A 25286-nucleotide genomic window follows, 5' to 3' on the forward strand; every position below is an offset into this window, starting at 1 on the left:
ACACTGGACAATACCTAGAGACATTTTTGGTTGTTACAACTGGGAAAGTGCAAATGTAATCTAGTGGGTAGAGCCCAGAGATGCTGCTAAACACCCTACAATGCACAGAATAGTCCCTACAACAAAGAATTATTCAGCCCAAAACGTCAGTTGTGCTGAGAATGAAAAATCCTGATCTAAAAATAAAAGTTGGTCATGAACTACTTACACTGGACTAATCTCAGCTATGGAAAAAGATGTAGTCCAAAAAGCTCCCCCAAAAAACTGATGTACGTTCAGAATCACTAAATTCCAGTCAATCAGCCTCCTTTTACTGAGGTACAGAACAATTATGGGACCAGCTCCTCCGGGCAGAGTAGGGGCCAAAATCTCCCAGTGGCCATTCCAGTGTTTTCCCACTATACAACACTGCCTCCACCCAACACAGGTCCAACCCCTCTCTCTGTTTGGGGCCAATCAACTTAAGGAATCAAGAGAGGGACAATCGAGAAATCATGAAAGGAATAAAAACTGGTGACCAGCATGGTATCCCAGAGGGAGTTAGGACATCTGCATTCTAGGTGACTCACGAGAGGCAGAGACGCTGTGCTAGATGTTTCCTCATCTACAGATGTAATGTCCAAGGGCGTTCACACAGTGTATGGTTGTGCGTATAAGACGATGAACAACACTAAAGAAATGACTTCAGGAAAAATATCTACCAGGCAGCCCTGTAAGTCACATCCTACATGGAAACGCCCAACCACAGCTGGGGACGTTGTATAAAGATGGTGAAGAGCGGCTCTCTCTTTCCATGAAGGCCCTCAGGCTGCACGAGCACAATGATTGGTAGGCATGTATCACTGCATGAGGAGTTAGGGGGTCTAGGTTCTGGTTCCAGCAGTGTCACTAACTGACTCAGGCTTTGTTGCTTTAAGTTCCTAATAATAAACACTGTAAAACAATTACATACTTTAAATGAAAGCAGGCTACGGAATTCAGTTTTCAGAACCTTTGAAGACATAAAAATTACTCTTTAGGAAAAGTTAAAAGATTTTTACAAACTACTGTGTAAGAGTAAAGAAATTACTGTACTCTGCTTCCCCCATGAAACTGAAGCGTCACAAAATAACCACAGATAATGGGTATATCTTGGCATTGTCACATTAACCCAAGATTGCATTTACTAGTGTGGCTAAAAGTAAAGTTGCAAGACTGAATTTTGTCATCTGATTGCTACATCACACAGTCAAATACATTTTCCGGGCAAACTTTCAAAACAGAATTTTAAAAGTTAACCATGATCTTGCAGAAAACAGCACTTAAATAGATAACTGTACCTGCTGACTCCCTTGCGTACAAATATACCCTGTTAATTTAATTCCACAGAGTGCGGTAAGTACAGTAAAAATAGATCTACAGCTTAAAATTAAATTGGCCTGGCTAAAACTTAATCATGAAAGAAAAATGGAGACTCTACCAATCCTATTACTTTTTTTTTCATGTAGCAGAATAAAAGAAACAGAAGTTTCATAACATTTATGAACTATTTAAAATCCTGTTTTTGAGAGATGAAAAATGAAAACAACAAAATACTTTCCAGGAATGTGCAATTAAGACCAATTTTTTTAAAAAACCGTGCATTTACGTTAACTACAATAGGGTTAGCAGTCAATACACTAAATCCTATATACTCCTAGTGAGCCAAGTGCGGTTCTATTAACTGTGAAACTCCTTTGCTAGAAAATACCACATTTATGCAAAAATGCACATTCAACTTGATTCTTGAGGAATCAAGATGTTTGCCAAATCACTTAATACTCATGTAGAAGTATCCTGTCTTTGTTAAACCAATTTAATCTATAATCTGGGTATTCCTTTTGCTAGTTTAACACTGATACTATTCGGCGTGTTTCTTAATAAGCAATCGCTTTAGAGAAGATGAAAAGAGTTGCCAATAAATATTATCTTTATGTACCTTTCCATAGTTAAATTTTCATTTGGGAGAAGCAATAAACACAGTAGCCACCTCCCCAGGCTATAAAACATCTACAGAAACTACCAGAGATTCAGGTTTGAACTTCTTTACAGTTCTCCTGTCCAGTACGGCAACCCAACCAAGACAGTTCACATATTTAGGATTCAGCTTTCCTATTATGTTTAGTGGGATAAAACAACCACTCCCTTTGTCCCCTCCAACCCAGGAGAAAAATTAAAACTATAATAAAAGCTCTTCGAGAGGAAATATAAAAAGCATGCTCTTTTTAAGTAGACATCTTGCACAAGTTTAGGGCATGGCTGACAGCTGAATCTATGAAGGAGATTAAACATAACCATCTCAAAGAAAGAAGTTTACATCCTGCACCCGACTACCAAGTGATGATACAAGAGACAGAAAGAAGCTATTTAATGCTTTAACTTCCTATATGCATCGAGGAAGCCTTCCTAAAGCACCTTGTTTAGTAAATCCCAGGAGGACTGAGATTGACAACGTGGCTCAGTATTTACATTCATCACGGAGACTCGCCTGGACCTTGTAGGCTATAGGCACGCATCTATCACAGGGCATCCGGTTATATGCAACCCTGGGCCACTTGACATATGAAACATAGTCGGTTTCAAACAGCAACGCAACCCTGAAGCTGTTTGCCTGTATCTTCTCTTTTGGTATCAGAACAACATCTACAGGAAATGTTTACATATACATCTGGTCAGCTCAAAAGTATTACACCCTTAGGTACAGTATAGGACACTCAGAAAAATAACCTCTACGCAGTTTTTTATTTCAATATAGAAGTAAAAACCTCTCCAATATTGATTTTAATAAGCAAGTCTTCTTAATCTGATTTAGAAGTTAGAGGTTTGGCCCCTTAAAATTGCTAAGAACGGCAACAAAAAAAGAACTCGATGTAGACAGCTTTTAAATGTAGCTTTTAGTCTGCTGAGACAGGTCCACACAGATTCATCAGTTTATAAACATACCCGATGCGCACTTTAGTCAATTTATTACCGTCTAATTTTAATGAACAGCATGTGGCTAAAATTTCATTTGACAGTATCTGTGTCTGCAATAAATTGCTGCAAGTACCTTAAGGGCCCACAGGTAAGTACTATGTAGCTCCTAAAATATTAATTTGTACACAATGGCTTGATGACAGATGTAAAGGAAGGAACACATGGCACATACTTAAAAAGCTTTTTGAACAGAAAACCCGGCACTTTAAAACCTTCGTCAAATTCGGCATCACTTTCCTCAGAATCATCTTCAAGCCTCAGACTCTTCTCTTTGTCCTGCAGTCGCAGTTTATTCCATCTCCTACCGTGAAAACAAAAACCACATTTCCATTATTTTGGTTCCAAACCAGGTTAAAATAGATAGTTCTAAGTAATACACAGGAAAAAACAGACAAAATTGAACAGTCTTTTAGCTTTCTGCTGCCATCATTACCCAAAACACTGATATTCAAAGGAAAAAAAAAAAACCAACTGATTCTCTTTTCCTTCCTCCTCAATTCAATTCTCATTTGAATTATTATAGCTGCTCTAGAAATATTCCTGTAAGGTCTCATTTCATTATCAAAACTACTTGCTCCTCTCCTGGCATACCCTAAAGGGAAAATTTCTCTGCTAGTTCCTAAGATATATGAACTTAATTCTAGAAAAGAGTCAGTGAAAATTTCAATATAACTAAATTTATAGATACTAAACGTCATAGCTCCAAAATGACAACGTAAGAAGAAATAAATTTTATTTATAATTACTATTTCTGTGCTAAAGATATGATGGTCATAGCATAAAACAGCACATCTTGAACATAAAGCAAATTTTTGGTCAAAATTACTATATATCAGATTCACATACTGATGACTTAATTAAGGGGAGGCATCAACAATATAAAGGACTGATAATTATACCACTGAGGAAAAAATGTGTCCACTAAATAAAACCTAAGTTATAAATTTAGTTATATGATGCTTTTCAGACGCGAAATAAGATGAACATTTATATTTCAGAAGGGTGACGCCATGTATGCATAACAAAAGAAACGTCTGAAGATCTGAAAGTATTAGCAATACAGCAAGGCTGTTGGGAAGGTACAGCCATTTAGCCAGACTAATTTTGCACCTATATAACTATAATGGACACTGGGGTCACAAGTGGGAAAAAAAAGTCAACAGCCTCATATTCTAGTCACTTCCATAATAAAAGGATGGCTTTTTTCAGTATGCATGCAACTGACACTTTGAATTTCACAAAATGTGGAAATGAAATAAAACAATAACACAGATAAATGCCTTCCAAGTAAAAAGCTCACAGGAAGGGAATGAGAACAGCAACACAGTAAGAAGGCATTTCTCTGCCACTGACTATGCAGGAGTAATAGAGAAAGTGTGAGGGAAGGTAAAGGAGAACATGGAAGGATGATACCGCACACCCTGCCCAGTTGGAGGAACGGTATGTTTTCCAGCACCAACTACCAAATCAGCACAGAGGCCAAACACAGCCCCGTGCACTAGATGCTGGAGGACCTTTAAAGCACGTCCTCTGATAAATTCTGGTCTTGTTGAAAATTTCAGCTCTTCAGAGTAAGGAAAGGAAGGGCTAGCTGAGGATCAGTAAGGAAGAATTGGTTGGTGATTTGAAACTGCTTCGCAGGGCACTAAGAGAACCTATAAATGAGCAGTGCTGGTGATTTCCAGAGAACAGTCAATGAAAGAGACAGTATGGCCAAGTCTAAGGAAACAGCTGTCACATAACCATAAGGTTTAATATGTGACAGTCTTTTTATGGGAAAAATGTAATGGCCTTTTTGTGCTTAACTTCTAAAGGTGATCTCTTTCTCCCTTTTATTTGTATTTTTCTTCCTTAAAATCACCATGCAATTGATGAAATGAAATGCCTCTAAGTGGCTATAATAGTCTCTGCTACTCTTCTGAGTTCCACATTATCTACAAATTTAGGTAAGTGCAGTGGTTCTCAACAGGGGGCAATCTGGCCATCCCCCGAGGGCAACCCCCTCACCCCCACCCCAGGGTAACGTGACGTCTGCAGACATAACTGGTTGTTACAACTGCTGAGGGGGAGGGGAGAAACACTACTAGCATCTAGCAGGTAGAGGCCAGGATGCTGCTGAACAACCTACAACGTCCAAGACAGTCCTCCACAACAAAATGTTATCTGGTCTCAAACATCAGTGTGTCAAAGTTGAGAAACCCTGGTATAAAGGTAACCCTTACCATTGGAACTTAGAAACCCAAATGATGTATAAACGTTTTCCTAATGTATATATCTGAATTCCTGCTTCTCACTATCTGAAGTTTAGCAAGCAGGCAATTTCAGATAATGAGACAGTCCTCAGTACCCACATTCTTACCATCAGAGCTCAGAACCAAACACCTGCATATTAAAAGATAATTGTTTTTAGCGAATATGTGGATAATACAAATTTTGTGGAAAAATCACAAAACCTATCACAGCCACTTAAGAATACTTCATTGTGCAACTACTCAAAAATAATTGTACAGGAAGAAAAAGAAAAACAGAAGATCCTGGCTTAACAAGTTTGACACAATGAGGTTGTGAAATATCTTACATACAGGAGTACCACACATTACCCTCCATTGATAAATGATAGCTATTACCTTAGACTTAGCCAGTTAGTCTTTGTGGCTGTTAAATTTCCCACCGCATCACTCTGTTTCAACAGATTTTCAGCTTCCTCCTCCTCCCTCCCTTCTAAAACATACAGGCATCATGTCGCCACAGAACACACAGCACCTAGGAAACCACATAAGCCACTACAGAAATGACTGCATTCCAGTGCCTTCCGCTTTGTAAAGAAAGATGAAAAGAGACAAATGTTTATTCAGTTTGGCTAACAGATGACTAAAGGTGGTGGGGAAAAATCATTATTGCCTACAAGTATTTGTATCATTGTAAAGACAAATCGCCCCAGTAGAATCATATACACATATTAAAGACAGAGTACCAGGGTTACAAAACCACATGCATGTGTGGCTCAGGCTAAGAGATTCTCCTGGTATAGAAAGCAGTAATTCCTCATGTGGTTTACAGCCAAGAGACCTGACCGTCTAACCCGCGCACGCTGAAGCAGGGCAGCACCAAGTGCTGGTTGACAAGAAGTACCACGTGGCACACGATGGGGGGTGGAGGAGGGCCAGATTCACCTGAACTCTGAGAGAAACAGATGCCTTTCCCATCCCAGATGCTACCAGGGTCTAAAATTGCCCTCTTTAGTGTGCTTAACTCGCTGGTCCTACAGCCTGGCAGGCCAAGCGACCTGTCCAGCCAGCAGGTGTAAAGGGGGATGAATGAAGCGGGTCTGACACATGCAGTGAGCACAGGCCCAAACCCTCAGACTCAGACGGTCTAGAATCAAATTCTACTGCCATGTATTAGCACTTTAGCCCTCAGCAAGCAACTTAACCTCTTTAGCATCTAAGTTTCCTCGACTCTGAGACGGGGGAACAGCGGCATGTACTTCACTGGATTTAGGGGAGAATTAAATGAGGTGCCACATAGAAAGCACTTAGCACAAGCCTAGAATATAACAGGTGCTTAATGAATTAATGTTATTATATATAATCATATCTACTTAATGAAATCCTCACACAACCCTGAGTGAACTATAATGTTCACTTACAAAGGAAGAAACAGAAGCAATGTATAGTCCAATACAATCTGCATGTGATAACGCAATGCACCACAAATGCTTGATGGAACTCCTGAACACGTATATTTGCACAAAAACTATGATATTAAATGGAGGCTCAGTAAATGACTGTGAATAGCATGATCACCATGAGTAACGACACCTAGTCAGCAGACGGTATCTGCTGGAATATCTCAATTTAAAAGTTCTATAACAGATTTGTAAACAGTAAATTGACATGAAGTATGGCCACGTTTAATGCAACAGTAACAAAAAGATAGCTACAGAATGACCTAAAACTGGTTGGGGGCAAGTCAAAATTAAGATCTGGACCCCAGTGATCTGAAATCTTAAAACTCTGAAATGGCCTCGAAATGTCTAAATTCTGTTCTTTCGACAAATAAGCTAGATAACAGATTTTAAAAGTGGGGGCGGGGGGGGGTAAATAGTCCAATATTTACGTTTTTGGAAAAGAAATAACTTTTTCATGTTTTCTTTCCTCTCGTTTTAAAAGAGCCACACATGTAAGAGTCACAGCTGCAGCCACATAAAACCAAGTGGGCCTGGTGTTCTCTGGCAGGGTTTCCAACTCCCCACGCGACTGCCGTAGTCAGCCCGCTGCCGACTCCACTGGCAGCTACTCAGAGGAGAACCCAGTAATAAACATAAACTTACAATTCCAATCAGATGCAGGCAGGGCAAATGCTCCTTGGCTTCGCCACACTCACGCAGGAATGAGAAATCAGCCCAGGCTGTGGGACCTGGGGCTGATACTGCGATAATGATCTGTCAGAAGCAACGTGGACCCAGGGCCAAGCTGCTAGCAACGCTGCACAGTCAGCTGAACTGCACCAGAAACATACGTCCTTCAGTTGTAACCTACAGGCACGCCTTGTCGATGGAACCCTTAGAATACACCTGAGAAGTTAATTTATTTTCGAAGGAGAATTTCCAGCATTTCAAGGATGTTCAAAAATGCCAGGGCAGAAAAACACAGCTAGCTGCCACTGTGCTGAAATTCAGAGCCTCCTCTCTGTGCATGTGCATGCCCCGTACTGTCCCCAACCTCTCTCCCCCACACACCTGTGTACCCTTCAGAGCTCTGCCCGAGTAGCACCTCTGGAAGAAGCCATCCCTGACCGGCCAGTTAGGCGTCGCATCCTCCAAGTAGGTGCCTTCCCAACACCATGGCACCTGGGCACACCTGACGTCTCCACTAGAACGCTAGCACCTACCAGAGTGTTAGCATCTTTTGAAATCCGTATCTGTCTCCCCCATTAGACTGAGGGAGACTGTCTCAGTCATTTTTGTATCTTTAGAGACTAGTATAATGCCCACCTCACAAGACGCTCAATAAATGCTCAGGGAATGAATGAATGAGGTTCTGAATTGGGCTGGGGATGAGGAAGACACCAGGGGTAGAGAAGCATGGCTTGAAAACGGTCAAAGTGGGTCCCTCAGAAATGGGTTCAAGAAACGCCCCGTTCTACCTCCTTTAGGGCCTGCCTCCTGCTGCATTCCTACCCCTTCTACATACGTGACTTTAAAGTACTACTCCGAGCTGTAGCCACTGCCTAAACGTGGCTGGGCCCACTGCAAAGAAGGAGGCCTGGCAGAGGGTGACTGCAAAGCCAGGTGTTTAATTTAGAATTTTATAAGGAGGAAAAAAAAGGAGAGGAGGTTAAGCTCACTATGTTGAATGACAAAAATTTTGTAAGTTATTTTCAAGCCCTGATGTCTGTTTTTGGGGGGTTCCCAGGGGATTCACTTTGCAACAAGACTGGTTTTTGCACACCAGCTGATTGGAAGAAATCAGGAGTCCTGAGTTTGGGTCCAAGCCTCCCTAGGACCAGGTGGGAAAGGCTGAGCAAAAGGTTCGACTTTTTATGAAAGACTTGATCTTCTAGCAGAGGAAAAAAGAAGTTTAACTAGCCCTATATTTACATCACTAGAAAGGAAATAATGTTTCTAGTGTTCCCACTTTCATCTTTTTCTTTAATCCATACATATAATAGTCACAGCTGCAACCAAACAAAATGAGGTGAGTGTGTTATTCACTGGGAGGTTTTCTAACTCCTATAGTCCCTCAGACTCCAGGGGCGGCCATTAGAGCAGAACCCAGCAAAAAGCACAGATTTAAGATACCCACTGAGAAGGGAAAACCAGATGCAGGTCCATAACTAGTAAGGGGAGGTCCGAACTTTAGAAACATCATTTAACACCACTGTATTTGTCTCCTCGACCACAGTGAGCCAAATAATAGGTCCTTATAGGACTAAATGAGATAATATGTATACTATACCCTTTAGAAACTATTTTTTAATACTACATACATGTCAGATACTATCTTATAATTATGGGCAGGAGATTACACAAAAAAAAGTAAAATTGAGAAATTTTAGTTAACTGTAGGTTAAACGTGAATAAATAGTAACAAATGTCAAAACACTTGGAATCGCAATCTTGGGCAGGCAGGAGTTAAGTGCAGCCCCCAAGTCTAGAAGGCCATCATGCTACTGCACCTGTACTATCAGTCAAGATCAAGATTATCATGGTCACTCTAGGCACAATGTCCTACACACCTAGTACAGCAAGGAATGTGGAAACTAAGCCTTATAAGGCACAAGAGAAGCATCTGGAACACTGACCTCAGAACAGAGAAAATTGTGAGGAACCAAAGTGTAATCCTGACCTATCCACACTCAGAACCAATAAGCAGGCTGTGAGGTTGGAAGAATGCCCCCTGGGCAGACGTCTAGTGACCCCTAGTTTGTTCAAAGGAGAAATAATTTTTTATTTCTCCCCAAACAATTACTGATAATGTACTTATAGTCATATAGATATTTTATCACTAAGTGGACCTTAATCATACTAATAAAAAATGTATTAGAGGTAAGAAAAGCCTAACATCAAACAACACTAAGTTTATAACAGCTATTGAGTTGCCTGTGCATATTACATACAATTGTTAAAGTGCTTTTTACCTTGGAAGAACATCACATCTTCATACATATCAATATTTATATAAGCTCTTCCTCATGATTCTCACAGACCCTCTTACTGGCTTGATGGAATCTTTGTAGTAAATGTTTTACCTAGTGGGCATGCAAATAACAAGAGAAGCTAATATTTGTTGATTGTCTGACATTTGCCAAATATCTTAGATGTATTACCTTTTGTAATCCTCCTATCACCCTTGAAGAAGGTACTGCTAAGATCCCCATATACAAATGGGGAGATATACAAGACCTCATAGCTATTAGGGGAGACTGGCATTCTGACGCCATGGCCTGTGATTTCTACCCCCTATGCCATATATTACCTCCTTAAGTAACACTGGCTAGCTCTGGACAAGCTGTGTTTTGAAATTATATATACATATATATTATGTATACGTTTTTTAAATTTAGAGGCAGAAAACAAACTCTAAGTAATAATAACAACTAATGGTTACCAATGCTCACTGTGTGCTGGGCACTGTTCTAAGTATTTACATGTATTAAATAATTTAATCCTTACAACCCTATGAGACAGATACTATTCTTAATCCCTTTTTCACAATTAAAGAAAGGTAGGCAGGGACAGGTAAAGCAGCCTGCTCAAGATCACCAACGTGAAGATTCTAACCCGGAGTCTGTGCTCCTAACTGTTGCATAATCTTGCCTCTCAAAAAGTATTTTCAAACTTCCAAAATTCACCCCTTTGCTCATAGCACCAGCCAAAAGGTCAATAATCACCTCTTTAAATGCTATACAATGAAAATGAAATGCTATACAAAAAAAAAAAAATGAAAACAACTGCACAAGAGCAAATCAAATTATAAAACTTCAATTCAAATTTGTCTCAAAAAACATTAGTGCTAAAAGTTTGAGGAGATGGGCTTCCCTGGTGGCGCACTGGTTGAGAGTCCGCCTGCCGATGCAAGGGACACGGATTCGTGCCCCGGTCCGGGAAGATCCCACATGCCGCGGAGCTGCTGGGCCTGTGAGCCATGGCCGCTGAGCCTGTGCGTCCGGAGCCTGTCCTCCGCGACGGGAGAGGCCACAACAGTGAGAGGCCCGCGTACCGCAAAAAAAAAAAAAAAAAAAAATTTGAGGAGAGGAAAGACGGCCTTCGTTTTTGTACGATAACATGATTCCTTCCCCACCTCGCTACTGTGCAGAGTGGGTCAAAACTCACTCTTCACTGGACACCTGCCAACTTTTCCAAGTAATAGTAAAATCAGCTTAGTAATTCTTTTGACTACAGGTAATCTGGGCTGAACAAACACATAAGATACACTTAATACCAGACAAACCGATATACAGGCATACCTTGGAGATATCACAGGTTCGGTTCCAGACCACCGCAACAAAGCAAATATTGCAATAAAGCTAGTCACATGAATTTTGTGGTTTCTCAACACATATAAAAGTTATGTTGGGGCTTCCCTGGTGGCGCAGTGGTTGACAGTCCACCTGCTGATGCAGGGGACGCGGGTTCATGCCCCGGTCTGGGAAGATCCCACATGCCGCGGAGCGGCTAGGCCCGTGAGCCATGGCCGCTGAACCTGCACGTCCGGAGCCTGTGCTCCGCAACGGGAGAGGCCACAACAGTGAGAGGCCCGTGTACCGCAAGAAAAAAAAAAAAAAGTTATGTTTACACTAGACTGTAGTCTATTAAGTGTGTGACAGCATTATATCTAAAAGAACAATGTACATACCTTAATTAAAAAATGGTTGGCCAAAAAAACGCTAACCATCATCTGAGCCTTCAGTGAGTCATAGCAGTAACGTCAAAGATCACTGATCACAGATCACCATAACAAATATAATAATGAAAAAGTTTGAAATACTGTGAGAATTACAAATGTGACACAGATATGAAGTGAGCAAACGCTACTGGAAAAATGGCAATGATAGACTTGCTTAAGGCAGGGTGTCACACACCTTCGATTTGTAGAAAGTGCAGTTATCTGTAAGCACGATAAAACGAAAGGCAATAAAAGGAGGTATCGCCTATACTCAAATGCCTACACCAACCTACAAAAAAGGCAAAATATACCTATTAATGGGAATTATCAAATATTAGTAGCCCAAGATTATATATGAATAAAATGAACGTGCCCTCTCCAAAATTTCAAGGAAGTCACTTACTTTGCTGTTTGAAATTTACAACTGACCTTATTGCTCTGTTTTCATTTTTACGTTGTAAGAGCCACCAAGATCTGTAGCGATTGTGAGGGAAAAGTCACACATCATACAGTTAAATCATTTCTAATATAGAGTGAAATTTCACTCTCAGGATCGTTCTCCGCTTATTGCAATATCCATGAAAAAATTCTACAACAGAAGCACAGTGAGTACAATTTGATTTTTTAAAAATATACTCAAGGCACCTAGCTGGGTATTTAATATAGTTTGCATTTCTGTAGTGCAATAAGTTTTCTATTTCAGACAGCTAAGAATTCCTTACAGATTAGTCTAATTTGCTAAATTGAGATACTCAGTGTTTTACTTTTCTTATCTGCCTTTTTATGGTCTATCTGGTGGACTTAATTGGCACATCTGAGCAGATGAAATACTCTCAGTTAGGAGTCCAGATCTCACAGAGTAAATTAAGACTGATGCAGACAATTATGCACTGGGGCTGAGGATGAGAGGTGTGTGCAGAGCACGGAGCAGAATTAGTCTTCATTTGTGTCTTAGCTTCGTCATTTAAAAGAAGCCAGGATGCTCTCTAGGAAAAGTCCTAAAGGGAGTTAACTTTTTCTTCTCTCTTTAAAATATAGAGTCCTAGAAGAAGAAAAGAACACAAGTTTATTTCTTGAGAAAGAAATCAACTCCCAGAAACTGATGACAAGAACAATCTTCAAATAATTATACTTAGTTTCTGGATCAAACCTAGACTAAATTTTTACCAAATTCAGATTTTTAGAAATCAAATGATCTGCGTTTTGTTTTTTTTTTTTAAAGGTACAAGCAAATCAAGCTCTACACTGTATCAATAATTTGGCCTTTGCCTAAGTGTGACCTGAATCCATGGGCAGCACAAAGATGCAACTGAAGGATAAACATGGGACGATCGCGCTGCAAAGGGATTGGCTCTAGGCAAAAGGAAGAGGAAGAGGCTCGGTGAAAACAATAAAATGGAGACAGAGCAGCTGAGACTGTGGTTCTAGGAGGCATGGCCTTCAGCGCCGTTTCAAGCAAAGGAATGGGGCCTGCAAAAGTGTGGGCTTGGTCCTCATCAAGCAATGGGAGAAAGTGATCACTGAGGCCACGCTTTCTGAGCCCACCGCACCAGTCCACACTGACAGGCCACTCCCTCCTGACCCAAACCACCGGCTTCTCCACTTGCTGCTATCCTGGGCAAAGGACTTCAGCCTTCTCGGCTCAGGTACCTATCTCCTAGGGCGCTGTGAGGACTAAGCCAATAGAGCCACATACAGCGAAGCACTGCCAAGTGGTAAGCACTCACTAATGTCGGCTATCTTAGCTCTCATAACCACCTCCTCCCTCACCCATGGATACCACCCTTGCTCAGGGCCTCCAAATTTCAAATCCAAGAGGCTTTTTTCAACATTCATCCTCCTCAGCTTTACTCATTTCGGCATCTGAAAATACCGACAGCCTTCCCCTCCTAGAACTATGCATGTATACAGCTAAACCCTCCAAACCAGGATCCAACTCGCCCCTGGCCACAGAAGCCACAGTGCTCAAGAGACAGGGTGCTGAAGATACCATTTTCCCAGATGATTAAGTCTTACGGGGGCTTAGAAGATACTCTGTAAGATTTACACAATGAATGGAGCCATCTGACCTTTTGTTTGTTTGTTTGTTTTTGCGGTACGCGGGCCTCTCACTGTTGTGGCCTCTCCTGTTGCGGAGCACAGGCTGCGGACGTGCAGGCGCAGCGGCCATGGCTCACGGGCCCAGCCGCTCCGCGGCATGTGGGATCTTCCCGGACCGGGGCACGAACCCGTGTCCCCTGCATCGGCAGGCGGACTCTCAACCACTGCGCCACCAGGGAAGCCCTGATCTTTTTTAACTCAAAGTTATTCACGGTAAATAAAGTTCAAAATGGGGCAAAAGAAAAGAAAAACCTCTAACGACAAAACTGTATTAGAAGCCAGTTACATCAACCGGTGTCATGACTACAGACGCGAGTTACACCACACCACGAGGCAAATGCTATGCCCATCCACACCAGATCAGTCAGGTTTTCTAGAGTCCCTAGCAATCTCCCCAAATCTTTACCCAGCTGACTTGGGTCTAGGGTTTGGTCTCCAGCCCAGGGAGGTAGGGGTAGCTATGTTCTGATTCTTGGCACCACCATGTGGCCACACATAGGTACTGCCCATTCCACCCAATTCCACAAATGAAAGGAAACCGCCGTTTACACAACCCGGTCCTGGCTTCAAATCCCAGCTCTTAACCAGTGACATCATGGGCAAACTGATAACCCTGAAAAGGCCAAGATAAAGTGTTTGTGCAGCCTACTATAATTAGAACAACTGAAAGATATATATGCATAGGATCAAAGGCTGGAATGAAATATAAAAAAAGAGAGGTGCAGGTAGTTTTTTCTATCTTAATATTATCACAATTTCACTATTAAAAAACAAGGAACTGGGGGCTTCCCTGGTGGTGCAGTGGTTGAGAGTCCACCTGCCGATTCACGGGACGCGGGTTCGTGCCCCGGTCTGGGAAGATCCCACATGCCGCGGAGCGGCTGGGCCCGTGAGCCATGGCCGCTGAGCCTGCGCATCCGGAGGCTGTGCTCCGCAACGGGAGAGGCCACAGCATTGAGAGGCCCGCGTACCACAAAAAAAAAAAAAAAAAAACACACACACACACACACACACAAAACAAGGAATTATCAAAAGTGAAAGGTCAGGAGCAGGGTACGGGAAGCCTTCAAACTATCTGGAGGTACCAGTTCAAATCCATTTCAGGCTGTGATCTCAGCAGCTTGGCCCAAAGTACCAGATAATCTGAGGTGACTCAGGCACCACCTACTGAAGAGTCTGTTTCTAAATTCTACTGTTCCACTGACTGAGGGGGGGGGGGGTGGGGATTTATCCCGGCAGCAATACCAAGCTAACTTCGGGCTAGAGTTGAGCATTACATCCTCAAATCCCAACATCCTTACCAACAATTCTTTCCAACCTCCTCAAAGGTTTCCTAAATGGGGACATCGTAAGGGCCTCTGATAAGGAAGAATGCTACCAACCTCACCTCAGAATTAGTGGGAGCTCAAAGCCCAAGTGCAGTGCCCAGCTCCTGCTGCTCCGGGCTGAGCCCTAAAGGTGCTCCCCAGGGGATTCTCAAGCACACACCCTGGTAAGAACCCGATGAACTATTATACACAGCACTGAGCTGAATAAACTGGCCCCAAAGCTCCTGCCCAGGCCCTCTCCTATGTAAACACAATTGTGCAGGGTACATAAAGTTTAGAGAAAATGATATACAAACTCAATCTGCCAAAACTTACGGCCTCAGAAAGGAAGAGAATATATAAAGTCCACTTATATATATCAAAGTAGTTCCCAAACATGCCGGTGCCTCAGAATCACCTGGGAAAGCCTTTTTAAATGACCACCTGGTAGTCCCACGTACACATTTTGAATCAGCACCTCCAACGGTGGAGCCCCCAGTGATTCTGCAGGATCAGCCCATGGGCTGGGAATCTTTGCCTTAGTCTATGCTCATTGCCAAGAAAATACAGCTGTTAGGTGAGCAACTTAAGCAGTCATGGCTGGCAAATGGAAATAGAAAGGAGAGATTCAGAGTATAGGTTTAAGTCAAATTATAAATGTTCTCCCTAGTCGTGCCAGCAGGAGACAGACCTTATTTGGAAGTGCATCCTCTCACTCGGGGTGTCAACGGACCTACACTGCAAGTCCGACCCAAGCAGTACGTCCACTGCTGGGGAAAGAGGCATGAGTTGGTGACATTTTTTGTTTGTTATATCTCACTGTTGGCAAACAGCATGTTGCTTACTTCCCCCTGTTGTCCCCGTGCCAAGGTAGACATCACCAATGGATTGCGGCACTCTTTCCCAGGGAAGCCAAACAGGCCTCAGTCTCCCCCGAACAGATTACCACTGCCAAAGGTGGGAGCTGGCTGGCAAAGGCAAGGGCTTGTGCCCTCCCTGTCTTGAAGTGGCAGCTTAGCAACTGGACTCCTCTGCAGACCACGGCCACCATGCCAATACCCAAAGCAATCCAGACGAGACCCTTGAGGAAACAACGTGCCCCCAAAGCAATGCAAGTATTTTCCTGTTCAGTGATGCACCTGAAGTTTGGGGGTAAATGTGGCAAGTTTTAACCTGCATCCTCAGGTCCATATCAACATATCTGAATGACCCAACAGACCAGGCCCAGTGCTGGGATGAACGTCCTCCACAAAATCTTCCCCAAATACCTCAGTCTGATTTCATTACGCCCTGCACACTGGTTAGGTCCCATCTGTGCCCACGTTCCCTAAAAGACTGCAGATTCCTCACAGGAACCCCTAGACGCCAGTCCTAGAATGGAGATGTGCATTCATGCAGTGAGAGCAAAGATGAAGCAATGGAGATGACCTCACATCTCAACTGGAAAATGAACCAACTACACTGAGGGAACCGGGATTGCAGATCTCTGTTCACCTGGCGGGGAAAGGTGCACGTATGAAATATTTGGTCTTCTAGGCCGCTCTGGGCTCACCAGGGACATATATCACCCAACACTGAATGTGTGTTATTTCTGTTAAGTGTTTGGCACCTGGAGCTCCCAGACCCTAGCTTTCTAAAGCAGCAATAGATTTTAAGGAAGACCTCACAACTGAGAGCCATACCCTAATGGAAACGTGAGTACCCCAAAATTAAAATAAAAAATAATGGATGCTTTGTAAGATCTGTTAGCATTAACATGAATAAGAAACGACAGAATATTTGCTTCTAAGAAGTGGCCCATCCATCATGGTACATTATCAAAGGTATGAAAATCAGGGAACACCATTGAGCAGACAGCCTCCAAATGCAACAGAACAGAGAAGAAAGCAGGATAAAAATGTTGGAAAGGCAAAATACACGGGCATTTTATAAGATGCTTAAAACTTCCAAGACTGATCTGAGGTCTTGGGCTAAGTCAGAGAAAGCAGGATCATCTACTAGCCAGATGCAGAAAAGGTTAAGCTGTAGAAAAGGCCTGACAGGAAATTCCCACTGAGCGTCAGCTAAAACTAAAGACACCTAGTTAGGACTAATCTAGAGCTAATGAAAGACCTAAGACTCTCCAAGTGGAGAGAATAAAGGGGGTGAGAAGTCTAGGAGTCGCCCACTTTCACTTCTAAGGGTTCAAAACAGCATTATAATCAACAGGGCTATAACCAACACATATTTAAGTCCAAAAGGTACCTACCTTGGGTACATATTCCTAAATTCTAACCATTAGGAAAAACTCATTTTCTATGTTGTAAACTGTATGGGGCTTTATTCTTCTTATCCATCAACAAACCAGTGCTAAGATAAGAAATCCTAAAGTGTTTTTCTTCCCTCAAGGGGATACCATTACAATTTCATTCTGTCTACAAAGATCAACAACAAGAAATAACAAAGTATAGAGTGACTGGCAGTTTTAAAATATTCTTAATATGCTTCTCAATCCTGAGCATTTTGTTTTTTTAACATCCCCCAATCCAAAGGGTACCAAAGGAGATGCAGTATAAACATTTCAATGTGGATATCTGCAATTTAACAATTATCTACCTTAATAACTGTAGCTATAAAATTTTAAGAGCTATAGTATTTTGGTAGCAATTAGAGTTATTGATATTTCCAAAATTCATTTGAGATTTTACTATAACTTGAGCAAAAAACTGACTTCTAATATGGCTTTGGAAATAACAGTTTTACAATCTTAACATTATTAAGAAAAACTTATTGTCATGAATTTAAACTAAACCTGTATTTAAAATTCAATCAAAATAATTGCCCTTGATCAAAATACTGATATACTTAAAATATATTTAATATTGACTCAATTTAATGGGAAGAATATTCATTCCACTTATAATCAATATGTTGAGATTAACACTTTTATTTTATTTTATTTTTTTTTGCGGTACGCGGACCTCTCACTGTTGTGGCCTCTCCCGTTGCGGAGCACAGGCTCTGGACGCGCAGGCCCAGCGGCCATGGCTCACCGGCCCAGCCGCTCCGTAGCATGTGGGATCCTCCCAGACCGGGGCACGAACCCGCGTCCCCTGCATCGGCAGGCGGACTCTCAACCACTGCGCCACCAGGGAAGCCCAACACTTTTATTAATTCTCTACAATAGTCAAGAAAAAGACTGATGCCACTCACTGTTCAGACAACTTTACAGATATCAGATGTGCAAGCTACAATGAGAAATGACAAACATTAAGCCACTCCTCAACTCTGTCTTGCTGCATAAGGTACTACCACAGTGAGAGTGTAACAGCTCTCTTAAAGACCTGGACTTAGGTTGCAGGTACTCAAATCATTGGTGAAAAGAACTATGCTGCACCTGCTTCTAAAAGGATGTATGTGGCAGCTTGGATGTAGGGTGTCGGCAGTTCTAAATAACAGAAGAAAAGAATATCAGGTCAATCTTCATTCGCAAAGGCCAGTGGAAAGCTACAAGAATTATAATAAACTAGGTCTCCCTACACTGAGAAACAAGAAAAAACTGTTGAGGACTGGGGAAAAAAGCCACCCTGGGAGCAAGTATTAAAAAAGTAATCTGTTAAGCAGATTCCCACATCCCTTTGAGTCTCGCAGCACTCTTAAAAAGCTAAGGCGTGAGACCTGAGTCGCACAACGTCATGCTCCGTGGGACACGGTGGAGACTGTAGCATACACACTGGTTTTCTTGACTCAGAAGACGTGTGGCAACATGCAGTGCGGACTCCACAAACAAACGTGTTCACCTGGGCTTCCCTGGTGGCGCAGTGGTTGAGAGTCCGCCTGCTGATGCAGGGGACACAGGTTCGTGCCCCGGTTCGGGAAGATCCCACATGCCGCGGAGCGGCTGGGCCCGTGAGCCATGGCCGCTGAGCCTGCGCGTCCGGAGCCTGTGCTCCGCAACGGGAGAGGCCACAACAGTGAGAGGCCCGCGTACCACCAAAAAAAAAAAAAAAAAGTGTTCACCTTCCTTTTACTTACTTACATCAGACACTGACAAATTCACGGAAATAAGAAGCCAAAGTTAGTCTCTAGCATAAAAAAAGACAGGGCACAGGAAGGGTATGCTGGGCATAGGAAGCCCATTTCTGGCATGGTATTGTTGAAATTCTGTAGAGAACCACTTTTTCAAGACAAGGAAGGAGGGATTTAGGAAAGCAAGCTTATTCTTTCATACACTAAAACTTAATTTCAGCTCTTTTTTGAAGGAAAGTCTCCTAAAATTACTTTCACCCAACATACACTACACAAGCCAACCTCCTCCTGCCCCTTGTGGCAGGGCACCCACTCTCCCACCCACCCACACAGCTCCTGCTTTAGTCCTAGGCATGCCTCTTGCCCAGCCCTCCCCCTAAGCTTTTCTTCTTAGACTTGCCCTCAAATCTCAATGAAGACCCCAAAGTAGAAGCATCTTGGGTGAGCTCCATCGAGGACTCAGGGGCTCCGGTGGTTCTAGCAGGCTAAGATTGCAGGAAGTCCAACCTTTGGATGAATGGAGGTCTAATATACTACGCTAAACTAGAACTCTCATTTATTAATAAACCTACCACCTACGATAAAGCAAGCAGTACAATCCCTGGAGACTGACCTTAACCGCTGCTTATAATAATCTTCATCTCCATCATCTCGGCATCTCACTACTTTCCGACCTCCTCCTCCTCCTCCTACGGCTTCAGCTTCTTCCCCAGAACTTGGAAAGAAGTCATCATCAATCTCCTGCACTGTGACTTTCTTCTGCCGTTTCTGGCGACTGAGCACCCGTCTCCGGTCACAGTCGGTGTCTTCCCCGGACAGGTCAGTCCCTGCCGCCTCCCCCTGCTCCCACTCCGGGGGCAAGTACTCGGACACTTCATCCTCAGAGTCGCCCTCTGCCTTTGGCCTCACATCACACTCCAAGGGTTTCTTTCCCTTTAGCAATCCCACCTGCCCCTGGAACTGAAGAGCCCTCTTCTGGAGTTTCTTGATGTGTTTTTTCAAGCGCTCATCTGTTTTCGAGAGAACTTTGCCTCTCTTGTCTGGTTTGTTTTCACTGAGTGTTGAGCTCAGCTCAGAAGTGGCCGAGGCCGGGGCTTTTTTAGCTGCTCTTTTATTACAAGCTTGCTTCTTTCTTTCAAAGGACAGTTTTGCTTGATCTGCCAAATACTGTTCAAAATCTGAGGCTTCGTTGAGCATTAGTTTTCTGGGCTTTCTCTCCTGCTTCTGAGGGATCTGGGTACCAAAAGGTGTCATCTGACCAGTGCGGACGAGCTCTTCCCAAGCAGTCTCCTGAGCGGGCATGAGCATGCTGCCGAGGGAGGACGGCTCTGCTTCTGAAAAGAGGGATGACAACACGTTGGGCACTAGCACAAAACTTTCCAAGAGAACAACGGATATGTGCACTACTCAATACATAAATTAAAAAAAGAAAAAAAAATCACTGACGTACTAAAGTAGATGACGTACTAAAGTATAGTGTATGTGAAGAACAGAGTGAAATTTACTATGGCATTCGTGCCGCATTTAGTATACTCCTATTCAAAAAGGTAACTTCTCAATAACTTTTCCCAAAACACTGCATTATCAATATACTTTCTGTGCATCCAAAGACAGACCCAGTCATATGTAACACACAGAAATTTTACCATGTTTCCTTATCAACTGCCCTTGAGGAAGCAATCTCCCAAGTTTCCACGTCACTGCTAATACCAGCATTCAGATGGACTTAAATACGAGACAGCAGAACTGAAAACAGACATCTAAAGAATCAGCATGCACCTAAATAGGTAAAACATAAATGCTGCCTCTGCACTGCCCAACAGGAGAGTCACCATATGGCTACTTAAATTTACGTTGAAAATTCATTCTCCCAGTGGTACTGGCCACATTTCAAGCACTCAATAGCCACATGTGGCTAAAGGCTACCATAATGGACAACACAGACAGCATTTCCACTATTGCAAAAAGGTCCACTAAACAGCACCGTGTTAGATGTGCGAAGTTAACTGACTGAAGGGATGAACTAAAGTTGGAAGTTATGCCATAATAATAGAAAGCCACCCAGAGATCATCCCTCTTTCATTAGTTGAAATTAATCTCTAGCAAAATTACTTTACCCATAGCCAAAATACCAAAAGAAGTAAAGGCTTAATAGGAAGGCATCCATATTCTAAAATCTGTATTTCTTGCAGGCCAATAATAGCACAGTGCAGTTTTTCATTAAATGTGCACTGAAGAAAAACATACCTCAGAAAGTGCACACATCCTAAGTGTACAGCTCAGTGGATTTTCAGAAAGAAAACAAACCCATAACACCAGCATCCAGATCAGGAAGCATAAATTACTAGGACCCCCAGATATGCCCTTCATGGTGCCTCCCAGCTTCTACCCCACCAGATACTGACTGACCTATTAACACGGTAGACAAGTTGTACCCGGCTTTCAACTTAATGGAAATGGGAATGTCTGTACTTGTATCTGGTTTCTTTTGTTCAACATTATGCTTGGGTGAGTCACACTTACTACTGAATACAATTGCAGTTTGTTGATTCTCACTGCTGTTAGTATTCTATTATAACTCTACCACAATTTTTCCATTCTAGTGTTACTGGACATTTGGGTAGTTTCCAGGTTTGGGCTACCAGGAATAATGTTGCTACGAGCATTCCAATACACATTTTTTGGTAATGTATGTATATAATTCTTTGGGTATATTAAGCTTTAGTAGACACCACCAAACCGATTTCCAAAGTGGTCCTAGCAATTTTAAGTTCCACCAACAGTGTTTGAGAGTTTCAACTGGTCCACATTCTTGCCATTCCACTTTAGCTATGCTGGTAGGCATGGAGTAGTACCACTTTGTGGCTGTAATTTGTATTTCCCTAGTGACTAATGAACTAGGGAATCTTTACGTAAGATCTGTTGATCTTTTGGGTAGCCTATTGTGAAGAAAATGTTCAAATCTTTTGCCCATTTTTCTCATATGTGGTCTGTCTTTAAAAGGAAAAAAAAAAAAGATTTCTAGGAGCTCTTCATACATTCTGGACTCAAGTCCCTGGACTGATACAGATATTGCAAACATCTTTTCCCATTCTGCAGCTTGCCTTTTCACTCTCTTAAATGCTATCTTTCAGCGACATAAGATCTTAGTTGTAACATAGTTCATTTATCAAATCTTTTCCTTTACAGTGAGCCTTGTTTTTGTGCCTTGTTAAATCTTTGCCCCAAGATCATGAAAATGTTTTCCTCTGTTATATGCTAAAAGCTTTGTTTTATCCTTAACGGTGAAATCTACAATCCATTTGGAATTTATTTTTGTACACTGTATAATGGGCCAATATTCACTTTATCTTCATGTGGAGTAACCCAGCACACTTAGTGAAAAGACGATTCTTCTCCACAGCACTGTACTGCCACATCTGTCATAAATCAAGTGACCACACATGGGTGGGTCTGTTTGCTGGACCCTCTACTCTGTCCCATTGGTGTATTTGTCTATCCTTATGCCACTACTGTGTCTTAATTACTATAGGTTAGTAATAAGTCTGGGTATTTTGTTCTTCTTCAAGATTGCCTTGGCCATTCTTGACCCAATGCATGTTTATATAAATTTTAGAATCAGGTTGTTAGTGCCACCCACCCTCAGCCTACTCTTCCTACTCTATACCCTCTCCCTCAAAAAACTCCCTGTAATTTATATTGGGGTTGCACTGAAACTACAAGTGGACAGAACTGTATCTTCCAATCTATGACCATGGTGTATCTCCCCATTTATTTGCCTTCTTTAATTTTTCAATGACATTTTGTAGTTTTTAATGTAGAGAGCGCTGAAGAAAACTACCTTTTTTTACTAAGAGTTATTTCCAGGTATTTGATTTTGATCGTAATTGCCATCTTTATTAAATTTTATTTTTTGCTTTTGCTCGTATGTAGAAATATGACTGATTTTTATATATTGACCTTGTATCCAGTGACACTGCTAAATTCACATGGTAATTCCAACAGACTGCCCATTGATCCTTTCAGATTTTTGATATGACCAATAACATATGCTGTAAATAATGATGGTTTTATTTCTCTTCTTACATTACTACACTATCCAGATACAATGCTGAACAGGAAAGGTGATAGCAAGCAACTCATCTCATTCCAGATCAGAGGAGCAAAGCCAACTGCTGCAAAGTTTATCCCACCTAATTCCAGGAAAGGATTCTTTAATCAGATAATCCTCACAACAATTAGGAAACGGATCGCTATGTGGAGACCAGGGGAAAGGAAACCTCAGGCAAGCATGTGAGCAAAGAAATGAAGGTCTACTATGCTTATGCCCATCTCAAAGCAGACTTGGAAAGGTTAAAGAATGTAGCCAAGGTCTATACCTGGGCGATACAGAGCTGGGGTACACAAAGCCTAGACACTCTGTTCTCCTGCCCCACCAAACAGAGCATAGAGCACCACGGAGAAGGAAGGTATCCCAGAAGGGATGGAGGAGGAAGGGTTATAAGGGAGACCAGGAGTCTGAAGTGTTAGCTGGAGCCCCACTGGAGAGGGATAATAGGAACCAGGAGTTCAGGAAAAGGGCAAAAGGCCACAGGTCTACAGATTTATAAGATACTAGAACCTAGGTGGCCACAAAAGCCATAGGTAATGGATGAGATTATTTGGGGAGAGGTAGTATAAGAAGAAGGCAGCTCAGGACTTCCCTGGTGGCGCAGTGGTTAAGAATCTGCCTGCCAATGCAAGGGACACGGGTTCGATCCCTGGTCCAGGAAGATCCCACATGCTGCGGAGCAACTAAGCCCGTGCGCCACAACTACTGAAGCCCGCGCGCCCTACAGCCCGTGCTCCGCGACAGGAGGAGCCACCGCAATGAGAAGCCCGCGCACCACAATGAAGACTCAATGCAGCCATAAATAAATAAATAAATAAATTTATAAAAAAGAAGAAGAGGGCTCAGCAAGAAATTCTGAGAATAATCAACATTTAAGATAAGCCTAGAAAAGCCGGTCAAAAAAAAACTAAACAGGAATGGTCAGAAGGCTAAAAGGAAAACCAGAAGAGAGACATGGATCTTGGAAGGCAGGGAAGTATCAGCTGCTACAGACAGGCCAAGTGGAGCTTTTGGATGGGGAAGTAACAATTAATCCTGGGCCAAGTTTTACCAAACAAATAACAGGTAGCAAAAGGCAGCAGCGAGTTCTAGTCAGCCAGACCAGGACAATCGTTTTTTTTACCAATGAGAAATATGGCATTTCAGCAGCAGAAAGCACTCCTCATAGGCCCAATGGATTCTGCGAGACGTTAATAGCACATCTCATAGTTATTTTTTTCCAATGCCTCAATTCTCACAATTCTCTTGTCTTACTGAATAGACTTCTGGAATTAGTAGAAAATATCTGCCTGAAGGGTTTAAATCGATACTTCAACTAGTAAATAACTGAACAGCTACCAACAATTTCTAAACACACATGCACACACACTGACTACAAAGATACTTCGTTTCAGAGCTTATGCATCTTCCCAAAAGGCTTCCCAAAAGATGCCCATCCAGGTCAGTGATATAAACAAAATCATGGCCATGGATTAAATAACCTGAATTAAGATGCCCTTTCCTGAACAACAGAACTGATGCTTGGAAAGCCTGCCAGATACGTCCCCAAAAGATATTTAAAAGCAATTCTAGGAATGTTCATGGGTGATGCTTGGGCAACAAAACGTAATTCAATCAAGATGTTAGGTGTCTACAAAATCAATAGAAAAGAATGTTAAGATTTCTAATTTATTAGACGTAATACTAAATGCACACCAGGAGCCTCCATTAGACTGAGTTAAAAATTTACTTTCTTTCTCTGAAACCCCATAAGACTTAAAATAGATTTGTTTCTACAGGTGTGGAGAATAAAATTTTCCTGTGTCTCTTTTGTCACTAAGTAAACAAATGTATTTTTCCCAACACCCAGGCCAGAACTGAAGGGACACCCTCCACTGACGAGAGGCATCAGGCATCAATTCGAGAACAGAGACACCGTCCCCAGTATCCTCACCTGCATCCTCCTCCTCCAGACTGGCATGATCTAGTTCAACTTTTACCTCTGCTCCCCCAAGGATAGCCTGGAGACGTTTTTGTTTTGCTGTGATCTTCTTCAGTTGTTGTTCCTTAATGGGTAGATATTGAATACAAAAAACAGGAATGAAGTGATTAAATGTTAAATACAAACGACAGCATTGCAAAATTTTAAAAACTTTAATCAAGAGCAAAATAAAACAATTACCAAATACAACTATTACTACAGAAAACCTTATTTGAATAACTGCCACTTTTCTAGCAGGAAGCCCTCAAAGCATGTCCATCGGGCAGCATCCGTGTCCCCACCCACTCTCCTGACTGGGCGGCACGGCTCTCTACCTGCCTGAGCAGCTAAGTTCACTGCACTGACTCTCCACCGACTTGGGAGGTGGAACTGCTCTACATGGTTTCCTCATTACA

The 25286-nt window shown here is 42.2% G+C and overlaps 1 protein-coding gene across 1 annotated transcript in view; it reads right to left on the reverse strand.

Annotated features, from left to right (window-relative positions):
- The window catches only part of ERCC6 (ERCC excision repair 6, chromatin remodeling factor), a 76084-nt gene that overhangs the window by 41635 nt on the left and 9163 nt on the right, over window positions 1-25286 (reverse strand). Inside the window, exons 4-6 of the mRNA XM_082673426.1 lie at window positions 24844-24955; window positions 19413-20133; window positions 3167-3295 (exon numbers count right to left, since the gene is read on the reverse strand). Coding sequence (XP_082529552.1) covers window positions 3167-3295; window positions 19413-20133; window positions 24844-24955 — 962 coding nt within the window. The remainder of the gene's footprint in view (window positions 1-3166; window positions 3296-19412; window positions 20134-24843; window positions 24956-25286) is intronic.

Source organism: Grampus griseus, assembly GCF_964374135.1.
Source record: "Grampus griseus genome assembly, chromosome: 16".
Classification (NCBI taxonomy): Eukaryota; Metazoa; Chordata; class Mammalia; order Artiodactyla; family Delphinidae; genus Grampus; species Grampus griseus.